Source organism: Eucalyptus grandis, chromosome 3 (genome assembly GCF_016545825.1).
Source record: "Eucalyptus grandis isolate ANBG69807.140 chromosome 3, ASM1654582v1, whole genome shotgun sequence".
NCBI lineage: Eukaryota > Viridiplantae > Streptophyta > Magnoliopsida > Myrtales > Myrtaceae > Eucalyptus > Eucalyptus grandis.
In genome coordinates, this window is record NC_052614.1 from 55753566 (window position 1) to 55771693 (window position 18128).

Genomic DNA, 18128 nt, shown 5'->3' on the forward strand with positions numbered 1-18128 from the left:
GAGGAAACATCCTGGTCCAAAGGTTCTCGCCAGAGTTACTTATTAGGGAAAGTAGATCAAAACATTAACTCAAAAAGACGATAAAAGACTCCTATTAGCAACAACCAATAAGTTCTTAAAAATAAAGCAGCCAAACATAAACAGCCCGCATGGCCAAGCATAAAGGAATATCCCACCCAAAACAATAGCCTCCCTCTTTATATTGGCACCCACCTTTCCCTTCTGTCCAACACCATCATCTCTCTCTCTCTCTCAACCTTTCTCTGGTGAAGCAGAAACCATGTCTGATGAGGCATCTGCAACGCCGCCGACACCTTCACTCTGGTCCACCTTGAACAGCTGGTTCACCCCTCCTGTTCTCTTCCTGGTGCTCAACCTCATGATTGGCACCATTGCCATCACTTCACAGTTCGGTTCTGCTCACGGGCGTACCCATGAGCACCGAAAAGATCGCCAAGAACACGAGACCCACAAATACCCACCAGCCCCGCCCTTGGCTAGACCTCCTTCCATTTTCCAGAGACTCAAGTCCACCATCTTCTTCTGGAACAGATCCCAAGAACAACCCGCTTGGCCCACTGCCATGAAAGCCCCTGAAATGGAGACCCACCAGCACCACACATTTCAAGAACCAGAACATGAACAGATGGAAGAACAAGGACCAGAACAAGAGCAAGAACAAGAGCAAGAACAAGAGCAAGAGAATCCATCTCACTTTGCTAGATCTCCTTCCACCCCACAGAAGCCCAAGCCCGCTGGCCTCTACAGCCACATAGTGATAGAACCGACTGCACCGCCCACTCCAACCCCAACTAGGAATGTCAATTACCCACATCTAAAGCCGTTCACTCCCTACAATTTTCGGCAAGAACAAGCGCGGGCACAAGAACTACAGGGAGAAGAAGATGATCGTGCTGAGGAAGCTGAGAGTGAAGCGGCAACAAATAGGTTGCCCAGAACCACCGTGAGGAGATCTGCAAGCATGAAGTACCCAATTGTGCATATCGACGAAGATGATGAAGAAGAAGATGGAGATTTCCTCGAGAGACGCCGGCCGGCGAGCGCGAGAGAAGGGACGGGCAAAATCAACGGTCGTGCGGACGAGGAGGTCGATGCCAGGGCCGATGACTTCATCAACAGGTTCAAGCATCAGCTGAAGCTGCAGAGGATGGAATCCATTACTAGGCAAAACTGAGGAGATCAGAATTAGCAGATAACCAAGAGTCAGCTCGGACTTTGGATCAGTGTCGGTGTGTTTGAGGTCTGTAAGACGTACATCTTTTTGTACTCCTTTTGAACTCTATCATATATATATGCTCCTTTTTCACTGGCGTTCTTCTGAGATCGGTGTACATTATCATGCGATATGCGGATCTGGATCAAGAAGAAAAGCAGGAGCAAGATTACTTTGCAGAAACCCTAAAAATGCCCGTCGTCTATTAAAATGATTCTTGAATGAATGATTCCTCATCATGAATAATGGGAACATCTCTTAGCTGTTACATGCGTTCACTTTACTAAATCTTGATTTGGCTTTAATAATCTTGTCTTTTGGTATGAGTAAAGATGATTACTTAAGTATAGTCTCTATAGTCCGGACCCAGCTAGTAAGCAAATTGCACTATTCTATCTATATATAAATATCAAGGATAAGATCCTACTCATGCAAAACATAAAGCCTGAGTTGATGCAAATCTGATTACGTAAGAACTTATTAAATCCACTATAGTTAACTCGTTGATTTTGTACTAGACCTAACCCGCATTTTTTATTTGGCATTTAAACAGATTTTAATTAGGTGCATTACATGGTTGCTTGCGTGGCTATCGCCTTTTATCCGATTCAGATTGATATCAGCATGATTGAGAGGATTTCAGCTGCAAAAATTAAAGAGTCCTGGCCAAAAAATAAAATATTAAATACAAAAGAAAGCAAAAAAGTCAATGAGGGTGTGCCTTGAATCCACATCAGCAAGTGATGTGGAGGTAACCTACGCTTGAAATTGCCACGTCAGACCTCTGGCGGCAATATTGGACGGAGTGTTAATTGGTATAAATTTTGGTTTAGAGTACAAGTGGGTGATTTTTTATGAGGAGAAAAAAAAATTCATGTAAAAATTGAGACCGGATATAATGTTGGTGTTTAAAAAATCGATCCTATAATGAGACTGCTACTTCTTACTTCTAGGTTTGATGGAATATAGTCTTTTTGTCCATTATTAAATTGGCAAATTCAGCGTCATCTCTCTACGCAACACAGATTGAATAATTAATTACACAAGTACCCATCAAAGAAATTTCTGTGCAGTTTCTTTCGGAAAGATTTAAATTTTTAGCAATTGGAAATATGATATAATTCATGTACCCTCTACATCGTATGTCAGCATTTTGACCAAGCTAGTTATAAAATATTCATGTACTCGTTGACTCAACATAGCCTAAGCTTCTCTCATTAAGCTTAGCATTGGACGTGTTCAAGGAGAGCCAAGGCTAAACCTCATCATGGGCCTGTTGGTGTGGCCCTATGAAGAAGTCGAGTGGGCTTGCACATTGGGCTTTGCTTTACGGCCCATTTCGGCCTTCCTGGGGCTCGAGTTAATTAGTTAATTTTTTTTTTTTTATTTACTAACCTTATGCTTATTGCAAGCTTAATTCGACAACATTCCTCAAGCTGGCAGCTAAACTTTAACTTGAAGGGTGTTTCATGGTCTCGGAGTTTATTTAATGCTTGATGAATCTAAATCTCCCAGATAATGGCGGGTTTTTTTTTTTTTTTTTTTTTTTTTTTTTGGTCGAAGATAATGGCGGGTTGGAGTGCCTATGAAAGTCCTTGAGGCGGCGATTCTTACTATAATCTACCGGTTGTCCATATCAAATTGTATTATATTATTTCACCATCAACTTTTTAAATTTTTACAATTTAATCCTTAATCATTGCGCGGGATTTCAATGTAGTTCTTCCTCTAATTTTTGGAGAAATCATGGATGTGGAGATTCAGTCATCATCGGCCATCCTATGTGATAATCTACTGTGTTAACGATTTTCGACAAAAATTGATTAAAAGAATTATATAAGAATTTCGCGTAAAGGTTTAAGACTAAAATTGGCAACATTGAAAAGTTTAGCAATGAATTAACATTCTTAAAATAGATTTGGGACTTGGACAATTTCTCATGGGTATTTACCAACAAAATCCCAAACATATAACACCCGTGCCAATTCAATCATAAATTTTTAGGTATACCATTTCAGTCCTAAATATTTTGACAATTTGTTTATTTAGTCTTAAATATTTTTGACGATTTGCTAATTTACTCTTTCTGGCTAATTTTAACCGAAAGTCGCTGATGTGGTTATTTAGTTAACGTTGACCATCTTATATAGCACGATCGATACTAACGTGGATAATTTTGTAAAACTTTTATGAATTTTTTTTTCCTTTTATTCTTCCTTCTTTTTCTTTTTTTATTTTCCTAAACCTAGGTCAATGAGGGCCCTCACCGATCATAGGCAAGGGCCTCTATGTCTTTGCCCAAATCTGGGCGAGGGTCACAACGTCCTTGTCCTGGTCTACGGAAAGACTGCAACACCCTTGCCTTGGTTTGCATGAAGGCTACTACTCTTGCTCATTGGTTGGCGAGGGCATCATGGCCCTCGCTTGGATTTGGGTGAGGGCGTTGCAACTCTTGTTAGTGGTTGAATAGGGCGGCGATGCCTTTACCTCAACCAAGCAAGGGTTGTCGGCCCCTACTTGTGGCTGGCAAGGATTTGGCCGACATGACTTCACCGGCCTAGAGTTAGAGAAAAGAAGAAAAGAAGAATAAATAATAAATTCCATGACAAAAATTTTGGCTAAAAACTGGTTGGAAAGGTTAAATTGGTGCAATTGAAATGTTTGTAACATAATTGACATAATTACAATAAGTTTAGGATTAAATTGGCTAAAATTTAGAACTGAATTGGTGTGAATATAATAGATTTAGGGTTTTATTTATAAGTTTTTCAATTTATCATGTGATATGACCAAATTGCGACTACATTCATGTTCTACGATTGGCGTTACCCTCAATTCAGGGTGATGTTCGGTGGAATTTAGCAGTAAGATGTTCGCATCATGCCCCCCAGAAAGGGGTCGCCTCTTGCATTTTTCCACTCTGTATTTATTACAAATTAATGCGTCCATATTCGATCTTAGTATCGAGAGTGAGCCGGTCGGGACTTTAAGCAGTCACATTCCAACCAAAGACTTTACCAACCAGCGCGGCGTTTATAAGAAGCGATTAATATTGTTGGATTTCTCGATCAAGGCTTCGTTCATTTTACAAATAATAATAATAATAATAATAATAATAATAATAATAATAATAATAATAATAATAATAATAATAATAATAATAATAATAATAATAATAATAATAATATTAATTTCGAAAATGTTTTCCTAAATATGATTACCCGTATCGTTTACAAAAATGAATAAATTGAAAATATTTTCATTTACAAATTGTTGTTAAAAGTGAAAATATTTTTTATTGACTAATTATTTTAAGTGACGGAAGCTATTATTTTTAGCAAAATATTTTTAATATCTTCGAAATCATTCATTTTTACGAAACAAAGTAAACCTAGATCTCTCTTTTTCTAATCAACATTTTTTCTATTAACCAAAATACACAAAAGTCAAGAATAATATTACAGATATGATAAGATTAATCTACTAAAGTCATTTTCCGACAACAAAAAAAAAAAACTACTAAAGTCATTTGAAGCAAAAGAAGGAACCTGATCTAGTCATCAAAACAAGTGTAGCGGTAACTTGTAATTTTTTTTTTTATGTATATATACTTTCAGCACAGACCGGATTTATTCATATCATTTAAAGGTGTATTTTCCTAATTATGAGTTTCTTTAAGAGGACTAGTTAATGAAATTTTAGCTACCTTATATGTTGTCATTTGTTAGCCTGTTTTCACCTTAGTTGCTATTAGGGGTGTGCAACCAGACTAGATATACCCGGTTCCCATATCGGCCCACTCGGAAAATAGGGTCGGGAACCAGTTCCCAAAATTCGAAATCAGTTTAAACCGGTCCGAGAACAGGTTCCGAACAATTACCCACCCAGAAATCGGTTCTTGGACTAGTTTTGAAATCGGTTCCCGGACCGGTTTTGTAAGTAGAGGTTCAAAACCCTTTTTTTCCCCCGATTTCTATTCTTACTTTCGTAATCACACGATTTTTTTCCTCTTGACTCTTTCAAACACGCATGGCACTCCTCCTTTGTCATTCCTCTTCCTCACTTGCTTCCCTCCCTCACCGGCTCCCTCTCGCACCGTCCAATGGACGGACGGTGTTCATCGCCATCACATGGATTGACTCGCCTAATTTCTCTTTTGTATGAGGAATTATGCTTGCATAAATGAGCAACTTCATATAGTAGTTGTGGGAATAAAACGAATATTAGACCCATGTTTGTTGTTAATTATTTGCCTTATGATTTTATTTATTATAATTAGTCTTGTAGATCCTTAATTTTTCGTTTAGTCAAAAAAATTATGTATTTATTTATTACATGTGCTTAATTTTTTAATACAAATTAGGAGGATTACGTTATTTTCTCGCATATTAATATAAAATTCGAAATCATATAGAATATCGGGAGATTGCAAAACAAGTTCCAATGGAAACAGAGTTGATCTTGGAACCGGATCAGAAAAACAGGATGAGTCGGATATAGGGTCCAATACAAATAGAATCTAGTATAGGGTCTAGAAAAGAGGAACCGGTTATAATAAGGTCGATTACAGGGTCCAGGTCTAGACTCTACTTACCCTGCACCCGATCACCCCTAGTTGCTATAGTGCCAAGCATAGATTCGCGAATATGAATCTTGATGACGATCGATTCTAAAATTTTAAAGAATGCATTATTACACTTTACTAAGTTTCATAAAAGCATTTTGGAGACATGAACATACCCATTTCATTTAAATGATTTCGATATTTTCAAAGTCAATGATATACAGATAAATTTTCTTATTATTTATTATGTTTTGGTAACGAGTAGGCCTACTTTAGGTACAAAAGTCTTGGCCCATTAAATTCTTAATTAATCTTGAGTGTCAGATAAAACATAAGCCGAAAAACCAAAAGATAACTAGAGAATTAAGTCTTCTTTTTTTGTACTCAAAGATGTAAACGACGGCATAGATTTCGTGTGTCTAATTCCGCCAAAATAAGAAAAATCTGGCATCCATTGATGGAAAATAAGAGTTTGACAATAAAAAATAGGAGGAATTTATAAAATCCATAGAATTTCGGAGGAGGTTTGTAGACAGTCGCTGTAATGCGAACCTCAAGACTAGTATGAAAGCAAGCTGGAGATTCAAAGGATGCACTTATACTCAATCAAATGGCAAGATCTTCCTTAATTTATTCAAGTCTAAAACCATTTCCTTTTAATTTACTAGATTGTCGATTTCATGAGTTTGTTCTAAACTCACGCCATCTATTTTAGCTGCTCAATCTTAGTTCATATTCCATTCTAAAACCCTATAATTTCTCTTATGAATAATACATGGATTACGCGTTTTTCATATGTAATCCTTGCGGATCATCATGTTTAGAAATCTTCCTAGAGAGGGCTAACATCCCCCATTTTGCAGATTTGGAGGGAAAATCTCTTTGTTTGTTCTAAACAAGCAAATCCCACAAGATTGGTGTCATCATTATTGCTAATTACTATTACTACTCGAAGGACGCTGATTAGCAACACCGTTTCCAGAGAAGCTTCCCCCATCCTCCAAAGCAACTTTACTCAAGTGGGATTTGATCCTTTGACTTTGGGCGTGAGGTTAATGCGGGCAAATGACTTAGAGATTAGTCCTTCTGATCATGGTTTAATCCCACTTAAGAAGTGCCACGTGGCGGAAACCCAAGAGGCTGTCGGTGGGGTGGTTCCTTTGCTTTTACGTGCAGCTGTCGGATTACGCGTAGGAAGTTTCTTACCAGGTGTATTTACCATAAAGACCATTTTGTCCTTTACCCATTCTAGGGTTTGACCTTTTGTCAACTAATCTTGTCCTCTGGTGACAATATTTGATGGAAAGAAATTATGAAAAAAAATTACCTCATCTCTTTAATTCCTATTATTAAAGAGGATATTGTGTAGAGAAGATGGCTCGATCAAATATAGGAAGTCTTATATCATTACGTGCGAGGAAAATGGCTGGATGGAGACTAAAAGGTCTAAGGTAGATTAGAGGAATGAGTTACCATGTTCAAAATCTAGACTAATTATTTGGTATTTCAAAATTTAAGTATCGAATTTGTTAGATCTGAAGTATAAAAGAAATTTTACACTATAATAATAGTATAAGCAATTTGTCGGACTCAAACATGTTTTCTTAAGCACATGAATGACCTATATCTAATAATGATAAACTCGAGTTTAATATGATATCACTTAGCTTTAATTCAAAATTGACGCAAATTAAAACATTTTTTGCTTAATTTGAAAAAAGCATATGGCAATTACGTTGGCCTGTCCAAAAGACAACACCCCCAGTATAACAAATTCTTGTTGCTCATTAAAAAAAGCAAAAAAAAAAGCATATGGTTCTTGTTAAAAAAGATTTAAGGAGGGATGACAATGAAGATTGATTCCACACTTGCCTTGGCCTAAGAAGTAAGAAGCATCTCTTCCTTTCTTTCTCACTTCTCACTTCTTCACTCTCCTCTCTCTCTCTCTCTCTAAGCCACCATCCAAAATGGCGGACAGAGTCCACCCATCGGCCAAACCCGCCGCCGCCGCCACCACCAACGGCGCCACCGCCGCCGCCACCACCACCGCCACCGCCAACGGGGCTCCCACAACCGCGTTCCCCGCCGCCAACGGTACTCCCACCAAGCCCCAGCTCTACCGCCCGTACCGCCCGCAACCCCCCAAACGCCGCCGCCGCCGCCCCCGCTGCAGCCTCTGTTGCTGCTGCTTCTGGACGATCCTGCTCCTCCTCTTCGTCGCCCTCCTCGCCGCCATAGCCGGCGCCGCCCTCTACGTCCTCTACCACCCCCACCGCCCCGCCTTCTCCCTCTCCTCCCTCCGCACCAACGCCCTCAACCTCACCACCGCCTCCGACGGCTCCGCCTCCCGCCTCACCACCCTCTTCAACCTCACCCTCATCTCCAAGAACCCCAACTCCCACACCTTCACCTTCTTCTACGACCCATTCCTCGTCTCCCTCTCCTCGGCATCGGGCTCCGTCTTCCTGGGCAACGGCTCGATCCCGGCGTTCGCGAGCTACCCCAAGAACCAGACGACCCTGAGGGCGGTCGCGTCGGGGAGCACGGAGGACGTCGACGCCGAATCGGTCGCTGCTCTGAGGTCGGATCTGAAGAGGAAGAACGGGCTGGCGCTGGAAATTCGGATGGACACGAAGGTGAGGGTGAAGGCGGGCGGCCGGAAAAGCAAGAAGGTCGGGATCAGAGTGGTCTGCAGCGGGATCAAGGGAGTGTCGGCCCCGAAGGACAAGAACGCGACCGTCGTCGCCGACGTCGCCGACTCCAGGTGCAAGGTCGATCTCCTGATCAAGATCTGGAGGTTCACTTTCTGATCTCGAGAATCGAAATATTTTTTTCTCCTCTTTTGTCCCCTTCTTTTTCTTTTGTTTTTTCTAGCAAATTCCTTTTTTTTTAGAATTTTCTGAGGATTACTAACGGATCAATCATGGTGTTCAAGGAGGAGAAAAAAAAAAGAAAAGAAAAAGATTAGTGCATCAAGAAAAGAAAGGGTAGATTATCTTCTTTGCTTTTCCGAATTTTATTTAATTATGTCGGTGTGATAGGGTATAGTTTTCGGCACTTCTTTCCTTTATGGAAATTGGAAATTGCTTTAGGAGCCGTTGTTTTAACCCCCTGACCCACAAAGGAAGGGGCCAAAAAATAGAACGTGTGTTTGCTAACCCTATAGTCGGGTGTTAGGGTCGTGAAGTATTTTCCTATCAATTCTCCGAGGATTGTAATTGTTATTTGTTATTATCAATAATATCATGTTTCAAGAATTCATGGTCGGCCGAGAAAAAGCGAAGAGGAAGGAAGTGCTCGTTTGAGGTGGCCAAGAGTCGTTATCACGCACCATGGTAATTGCTAGGGTTTTGTCTAGGTCGATAATGTCTTTTGCTTTCAGCTCCATTTGTGTACATATGAATGGTTTGTCCTTTATCGGATGAGCTGTTCTTTCCCACTATAAAGTAGTAGTGCGACGCCCCTTGCACCCCCCATCTCATTCTTGGTAGAGGCTCAACCTGGATGGTTCTCTGGCCTTTTTAGATGTCAACGTCCTGGTTTGGTCGGTTGGATCTATTGGCATTTTCCTTAGCAGAAATTTGATCCCACCACACCGAGCTCGTCGTCACTGTCTCTTGTGAAGTCGTATTCCTAGCGATGTGGCGAGCAAACTTGTTACTGTTTTCTGGCGAGGCTAAGGGAGGCCGGAGCTATTACGACTCGAATTGATCGTTCCGTGGACGGTGGCCCGGCGTGGGGCTAACCGGGTCATTGTTTAATTATAAAAAAGATCAGTTATGGATGCCAGATTTATTTACGGGATACGGCCCGCAGCGAAAGCAAAACGCTGAAATCTAGGCTATCACTCAATAAATCAAAAGTCAAAAGTCAATTCTTGGGTATTTTAATAGACATCTAACCCCGGATATGCTCGTGGGATGGGGATTTCCAAGCTTTCGTATATCCTCTTCTTTGCGTGATTTAAGGGCACGTTTCGTTCAAAAACGCTCTTCGAAGTATTTTAGTTATAAGGTTTCTTTTTTTCACGAAAGGAAATTATTTTTAGGTCTTTTGTACACTAGTTCGGGTGTGTTATTTTAATTTCAGATAATTTGTGTCTTTTTCACGGTTTTTGTTCTAAATATAATTCGAAATCAGGAGATTATAAATCTACCACGAGATTATCCTTTTCATTGTCATTCTCCTCCCATGTCTTTCATCCAAATCTCCACCTTTCAATTGAAAAGCACAAAAATGACCACAATTTGTTCATTTTAAGTTTCTTTCTTTTATCATTTTTTTTCGAATTTAAGAAGATTTGTGAAATGAGATAGGCTAGATGGGTGTTATCCAATTAAATGCATGACTCGCTAAATAGTAAACTTAAGTTCAAATCAAACATTTCGATGAACATACATCGTGGCCTTATAGAGAAGGAAAAGTACAATTAAGATTGATATTACCTCAAATAAAAATCACGCGAATAAATTCAAACCCATTTTTAATGAGCTGTGAGAGTAGAGTTATATGTTCAAATGTTGGAGTAGTATCTATTTTTTTTTTCCAAAGAGTAATTATTCGATCGAATGTGTATGTACATCGTACGTCTAATTAGATTTTCCTTAGGTTGTTGGCGTTCTTTAATGAGCCATCGACGGTAAAATGATTTTATCCAATTCGTAATGTCTTCTTTTTATTTTTATTTTTCGACCAGTAATTTTGTCGAGTGGGTGGTGTCAAATCAGCGTGTCGTGACATTTTTTGTAACTGAGATTGGCATAAAAATTCCGCTTTTGTTTTATTTTTATTTTTAAGTTGGGCGTGCACGTGGTCCCTGAGGATGCGTGTAAAAGTCGGTCGAAATTGAAGGGGGCAGTTGGAATTTTGTCAGAAATTGTCTCTCTCTCTTTAGTAAATTATTATATTATTATTATTATTATTATTATTATTATTATTTACATATCGATATGTAAACTATTCAATGAACAAGAGAGGGAGGTCTTACTTTTTTTTTTTTTTTTTTTTTTTTTTTGATCGAACGAGGGAGGTCATACTTAAAAGCCATCGTCGCTCGTGGGTCTCTAAAAATAAAGTACAATCTACCCACAGGTCCACCTAGGCTTACGATTGGACAGGTGATGGAAATCCATGCATCCAGCTTTGTGCTTTATTCATGTTCTTTTCACGTGTTTCATGCAATTTAAAATGAATTAATACTTACAAGAAATTTCAAAATAATATATTTATAATAAATTTATCTTAAACTAATTTTCGATTTATCAAAAATCTTAAATTAATATAACTATGATCAATATCTAAAAATGCAAAACCAATAAATTTTTCATATTTATTAGTTTTCATTAAATTAGATTAATGCCACAAAAATCATAAATTAACATATCTAAGACGAATAATGGTAAAATCCCAAATATATACATTCACTATAATGTATCATCCAATTTTAACAATTTTTTAATACAATTTAACAAAAAATGACAAAAGGATAATTTATCACAAGTTTATCATTTGAGGTAAATTTGTTATAAACATATCAGTTTAGAGTTTTTAGTGGCATTAACCCATTTTAAATTAGGTTAATACCATAAAAAAAATCCTAAAATTATATCACTATCACTTAAATGCCTCAAACTTTTTTTATATCACGAAAAATCTTAAACTTGTCCACTATGGTTCAAATATCTTAAGTTTTTTTTAATGTTTATATATACTCTATTTTAGTGCCATCCAAGATCAATTTGTTTTTTTTATTTTTATGTCAAAATCAAGGGTACATTTGTCATACATGGATAATGACACCAAAAAAAAAAGTTTGGGGTATTTGTGTCAAAATGAACAAGTTTTAGAGTTTTTGGTAATACAAAAAAAGGTTTTAGATATTTATATCACAGTAGACATAGTTTGTGATTTTTTGTGGTATTTTTCCCTTAAATTTTTATTTATCTACAACATTCATTATCACTAGATAAAGAAGTATGATGCCACTAAACAAATTATATTAACACAAGAAATTGATTACATTGATTCATCCCACTTCGACATTTAGTATAGAAGATGAGAGTTGAACTATTTGTTTATATATCTACTTAAAAAAAAAGTGTAACTCATTTTGTTGAATTTTTAATCCAAAAGAAGATTATACTTAATTCTTTATTCCATAATAGATATATATATATATATATATATATATATATATATATATTTGTTTGAATTGGCATCCAATGCATCACATGTTATTATTAATTCTAAGTGGTTTCAAAATATATAAATATCTCCGTCTGTATCATTATTAAACAAGTTCGCAACGATCTAGATGATGAACTATAGGTTCTGAACAAAAAAAACCAAAGAAGATGAACGAGGCCAATTTAGGGTTTTTTGCCATACATTAAGTTCAAAATTAGTTGAGTTTTGACTTTAAGCCAAAGGTTGCTTTTAGTAATACTATTAACCCTAAATGGACAAAAAAGAAGAAGAAGGTAATTGTCATCATTTAATACCGTCACAAGTAGTTATCTCACGCACCACTCAAATTAATATTTCAAATTCAAAACCTCCCATCTAAATTTTGCTTAAAAAAAATTAAAGATCAAATCTATATCTATTTTCATTTTTTTGTACAAGCCTCACATGCACCAATTTACACGTAGAGAATATAAAGCTAAAAACAGCTTTAAATCGAAGTATCTTCCATCATCTAAATAAAGTAAAAGTGAATGATTAGGGTGACTATTACTTGACATCGTGACGCATTTGTCAAGGAGTAAGGTCGAACTACCAAAACAAACACACAAGAAATCTCATAACTTAAAATTATTTTGTAAATTACTAAAAAAGAACAATTTAGTGTTAGTCCTGACCGTTTATGTCAGTAATTTCTAGCTAAAATTAATCAAATGAACTCAATTGACAAAAGATGAAATGTTTAAGACTCAATTGCCAAGATTAAAAGGTTTAGGACTGAATTGGTAAAATTGTAATAAATTTAGGATGTTTTAGACAATTTTCCCTTAGTTTAAGAAGCTATAAGCATGGTAATTTGAAAGTCTTAGGTATTTGACATTGGAAAATGATAAGCTAACAATACTGTTAGTCTTCAATAACAGACAGTGGCTTTTCCACCACAAATTTTCTCAAAGAAACCTATTGACTTGTTTGATGGTTTTTTTTTTCTTTTTGGAGAATAAAAATTGGAAAGTCACATTGTGAGGAATTTCTTTAAATTCCACTTGGTGGGTTTGTTAGCCCACCAAGTGGAATAAAAAGGAAACTTATTAACATCATTAATGTTAGATTTTTTTTTTTTTTTACATTAAGTGCAAAAAAAAAATATACATTTTTTTTCAAGAGAAAATAAACGCAAAATTAATATTAGCAACAACACCTATACGAAACATTTTCCCCACTTGTAAGTTTTCTAGTCAATAACTTGCTTGTTTTAACAAGAAAATAGCTATAAAAAAAAAGTTTGCAGCCCAAATTGAAAGACCTAGGCTAGTGGATCAAGTTCTTTCTCACCTAAACCAAAAATTAGCATTCCAAATTGTTGATTTTCAACAAATTTAGCTTTTGATTTCTTCTTCAAATCTATTTTTGGAATAGAAATCTATTCCAGAAATAGAAAAATCAAATTGCGTTACCAAACAAATTTATGTTCCAAACCGTTTAGGAAAGAAATAGAGAAGTAGAAATTTTATCATGTGCACCCTTAGATGCTGAGTGCTAATTTTGACAATCATAAAAGAGCCACTTAACACAAGACAATTACAATTAATAAACGAAGGCAAAAGGGCTTGAGTGTGACATAATAACAATAACATCGATAATAACAATTAATTTTGGCCCAAAAAAATTAAAAATATTAAGGTTTAAAATTTAAAATTTTCTAAAATTCTCGTAGCTGAGATGATTATGTGATCCAAGATCTGACGTTGTAATATGTCCATCCATGGAAGCAAAAATGATTATACACCATTATGGAACTTAAAAAGTGATATCATGAAATACTATTGTCTCCATATAAGGAAGCAAAATCAAGAGATTTCAATCTCAAATAATAATTTGATGAAGATCTCGTATATTTCAATGGTACAATATTAAACAGGCAATATCACTATTTTAAATTAGGTTAAAAATTCAATACAATCATGATTCTTAGATCTATGCCTTTTTAGTTATACGAAAATAAGGAATAATTACCAAGAAAGTCAACTTATTATAGGTATGCCAATTCAGTTATAAATATTTCAATAGATTATTCAGTTCTATATCTTTCGACAATTTGCCAATATAGTCCTTTAAGCCAATTTTAGTTATAAATCACTAACATGAATATTGGTCATCTTACAATATTGCCGTGGACAATTTTTTTGCAATTTTTAAAAAAAATTCTGAATTTTTATATGTTTTTATTTTTCTTTTATTTTTTATTATTATTATTATTATTATTATTATTATTATTATTATTATTATTATTATTATTATTATTATTATTATTATTATTATTATTTATTTTTGCCGCCGCCAACCACCTGGGCCACTGGCATTCTAGAGCTTTGAAATGAAAAATTTGATCCGTGAAACCATCTTTTCTTTTTCAAAGAAAAAGCTTGCTGAACCATCTCCCCACCCAATTGTCTATATGCATAGATGATGGGAGTCCATGCAAAGGGAATAACAACCCACAAAGCAATACACATGAAAAGATATTTAACGGAAGGTAGAAAACAAAAGAGGTGGCATATCAATATAGTCCGCATATGAAACAATAAATCTATGTGAACAATATTGAACTTTCATACACATTCTAACATGATATCATCACTCACGAAATAATCACGTAATAAAGTCTAATCCAACCTGACATGCCCGAACTTTAGATTACTAATCTCGACATTGTTATAACAGTAAGCTCCGAGCTGTGAAGCAAAGCGAGCAGCTGATGAACACGCCAGAGCTCGGACATCATCCGCCAAACACTTACGGCCGAGTGGAAGATCATGCGATAGCCCTCATTTTGGACTCGAAGAGGATTGTCTCCACGGCGGTCTTACGAAGCTCGCTCAACTGGAACATCAGTCGCCCATCTGATCACTTCATTTATTGCAAAAAAAAAATTAAACAAAATAAAAAATTGCCTTCTGGAGAATTTTATAGAAAGGAATAAAAAATATGAAGATGTCTTTAACTCTTCTAGTTTTAATAGCAAAAGTTATTTATAACTGCAATTTTTTTCCCAAACAGCATTCAACCAAAGTTGCTTCTTAATGCACTTTCACAATACACATTTATAAACACTACAAGCATTTTTGGAAAAAAAAAAAAAAAACCCTTTAACCTAAAATTCTTTGCATTTCTCCAAAACTTCTCTCAAAAAGTCAAACCAAACACAACCAATAATAAACATCTTACTATTTTGGCAAAAGTTGAAGTGGAATATAACTAAAAAGGGAAAAAAAATCCAGATGAAGCAAATATATTTTAATTTACGCCCACAAGAGATTTGTCAAGAATCTACTATCGCATGCATCTAGTGAATAAGTGCATAGAGAAGAATATGAAGGAAAGAATGGAGTGAATCCAGACGGAAGCGATTTATGAGGCATAAATGAATAATACGCAAATAATAGTGGAATATATTGAATGATTTTTTCTGCCATAGATTTCATGAATCATTTATCTTTAAATTTTAAAGGAAAAATTATCTAATTAGTCATAAACCTATTATATAAATATCAATTTAATAATCAATTTTGTCAATTTAATCCTAAATCTATATGTAAAATTCCAATATAGTAATTTTGGCCAATTTTTGCTAGAAATTGTTAAGTTTAGCCATAGTCTGCGGTCCTACCTAATACATTGCAATTTCTAGAAAAAATTAGCTGACTTAATTGGCAAAATAAAAATTTTAAAATTGATTTGACATCCGTACAGTTAGTTAAGGACTGATTCTGACCCCTCTGACCCCCCCAGATGAAACAGTTAAGGATTGATTAGGTAACTTCCCTAAAGTTGAGAATAATTCGGACGAAAACTTATGACCTATGTTACTTCACAGCTATTATTCTCATAAGAAAGCTAACTATCAACCTAATTCATCTATTTGACGATAAGATGCCATGACACTCTTATCAACTTTATAATGGGGAACGACGAAATTAGAAAAAAAAAATTTGAACAATCATCCCAAGGCTAGTCATTCCCACAAGAGAAAATAATCTTTTCAAAAATTTCTCCTCAGCTGTATTAATTAATTGGAAATGAGATAAAACCGTATATATAAGTAGCCAAGAAAAAGAACGATAATTTCATGTGTAAAAATAATTACTTGCATTGGTTGAATCTTTCACAGTGAAGAAAATGCCTTCTTGAGAGGAGGACTGGAAAAGCAACCGAATCCTTATTAATCTTTAATTGATCGTCTGTCGAGCTCGTCCCTTGCAATGATAGGCCTGTGCCACACGATTTATAAACTTAAGCAGATCATCATCATCATCCATATATGGAAATATCATAACATAAATCTTTAGAAAGGCCAAAGTTATGAAGGCATAATTAGATTTTACACATTCAAATCCAAGGTTGAATATAACATAAGAGACAATATGAACTGTAAAATATATTATGGAAAGATATTTAAGTCTGATTTAGTTAGGAATATTGCACCGATTAACTAACTAAAATTTTTCCAAATATATGATATATTGGCAAATTACAACTTGCATTGTCATTAGGCTAATTGGGTTCCATCTCTTCACCGAAGTCCATTAAATCCAAAAGCCTAAATTGTTTTTCAGGCATCGCGAATTATGTAATGTGGTCTAACTCTACGACATAACCTTTTGCATCAAAGTTCCATACACGAAGAAGAGAATCATTGGAGCAAAACTGATCATATCATTTCTTACCTACTTTGCTTGTCAATTTGGTCGAGCGATTTGAGTTCAAGAAAGTTCGATGGCTGATCTCTCTCGTAAGATCCAGCGAGAAGCTGTGAGTTCGCACCTTCGTCTTTTTTCAGAAACTTATTATTGGGGAGACACAACTGCGAAGCCATCGAAATCGGATCGAGCTCTAACGGATTATTGTACATCGAGCTCGTCCCTTCCATTACCGGGACCGTGCTGCTAAAATCATTGTAGAAGGGATCAGGACGAACGAGCTTATGAAATAAAATCAGTGCCAATGAACGTTTGATTTTTGAGACGTACAACATAGTGACAGGAAATCAATTTTATTTCGAACATTTTGTTCATTTTGATCAGAAGCAATTCTTTAAATTGAAAGATGGAGACATTTTTATAAAGGCAAATTTCGAATTTCAAAATCAAGTAAAAATATCGTTCCACATTTCCAGTTTAAAAAAAAAAAAAACTTAACACTGCTTTATCAACGAATCTAGAGAAATATATGCATGCTAAGTTGAGGATCGAACCTGATTATCTGTTCATCAAGAAAATTCAGTAGCCGGTCGCCTTGGCAAACACGATTCGCACCCGAGGGTTCATCAACTCGACACGATGAAGTCGACGCTCCGAAATCGTCCGTCACGAAATAATCACGCATCAAAACCTCTTGATCTTCACTCGATTTTTGCGCCAACCCTAGATCGTCATCCTCGACATTGTTATCAGTACTAAGCTCCGAGCCGCGAAGCAAGGCCAGCAGCTGATGGGTATGCCTGAGCTCGCACTCCACCAGCCGGACCCTGGCGGCCAGATCGCGGATCATGCGGTAGCACCCGCCGACGCGGTCGAAGGCCCTCACGTTGGACTCGAAGATGATGGTCTCCATGGCGGTCCTGCGGAGCTCGGGCGGGAGGAGCCTGGTCAGCTCGTTCATGTTCCTGAGGCCGTAGAGGGAGCGGGCATTGGCGAAGGTCTGGGGGAGGGCGGCGGGGAAGAACTCGGCCCATTGGCAGTCGGGACGGCACTTCCGGCGCTGGTGCCGGCACGCCGCGCACGCCCGCGAGTCGGGCCTGTTGGCGCTGGCGGTGGTCGGCATGGCCCTTCTGGCCGTTCGTTTGCTTTTAATTGTGATAGGGAGTGATTTGCGGGGGGGAGAGAGATGCAGAATATCTGTGCGTGGGAAGTGGAGCAAGTGAAGAGAGAGATTTCATATTAAGTAACCGAAAGGTGTTGTGTGTGAAATGGTGGATATGGAGAGAGAGAGAGACAGACAGGGAGAGGCGGTACGTGGGGGGGTGTTTGTTATTGATATTTGGTACATCTCTTTGAGCTATTTTCACTGAATGTTCTTGCTTGTTGGTTATTGGCTCTTTGGATATCTCATCCTTGTATCTTCCCATCCAAGCAAAACAAGGGTTAA

At 36.8% G+C, this 18128-nt stretch overlaps 3 protein-coding genes across 3 annotated transcripts; 2 read left to right on the forward strand and 1 right to left on the reverse strand.

Moving 5' to 3' along the window:
* Window positions 1-138: 138 nt before the first annotated feature.
* On the forward strand, window positions 139-1342 carry LOC104437847 (pathogen-associated molecular patterns-induced protein A70). Its single transcript, XM_010050896.3, has one exon. The coding sequence runs from the start codon at window positions 281-283 to the stop codon at window positions 1193-1195; it is 915 nt and encodes a 304-aa protein (XP_010049198.2). The 5' UTR covers window positions 139-280; the 3' UTR covers window positions 1196-1342.
* Window positions 1343-7648: 6306 nt separating this feature from the next.
* Window positions 7649-9055, forward strand: LOC104437850 (NDR1/HIN1-like protein 6). The gene has a single exon (XM_010050899.3). The coding sequence runs from the start codon at window positions 7766-7768 to the stop codon at window positions 8606-8608; it is 843 nt and encodes a 280-aa protein (XP_010049201.2). The 5' UTR covers window positions 7649-7765; the 3' UTR covers window positions 8609-9055.
* Window positions 9056-17198: 8143 nt separating this feature from the next.
* On the reverse strand, window positions 17199-17804 carry LOC104439988 (LOB domain-containing protein 22-like). The gene has a single exon (XM_010052979.2). The coding sequence runs from the start codon at window positions 17802-17804 to the stop codon at window positions 17199-17201; it is 606 nt and encodes a 201-aa protein (XP_010051281.2).
* Window positions 17805-18128: the final 324 nt, after the last annotated feature.

Excerpts from the sequence above, each read along its gene's own strand:
- LOC104437850 (XM_010050899.3), top strand. The coding sequence starts at position 7,766 with ATGGCGGACAGAGTCCACCCATCGGCCAAACCCGCCGCCGCCGCCACC.
- LOC104437847 (XM_010050896.3), top strand. The coding sequence starts at position 281 with ATGTCTGATGAGGCATCTGCAACGCCGCCGACACCTTCACTCTGGTCC.
- LOC104439988 (XM_010052979.2), bottom strand. The coding sequence starts at position 17,804 with ATGCCGACCACCGCCAGCGCCAACAGGCCCGACTCGCGGGCGTGCGCG.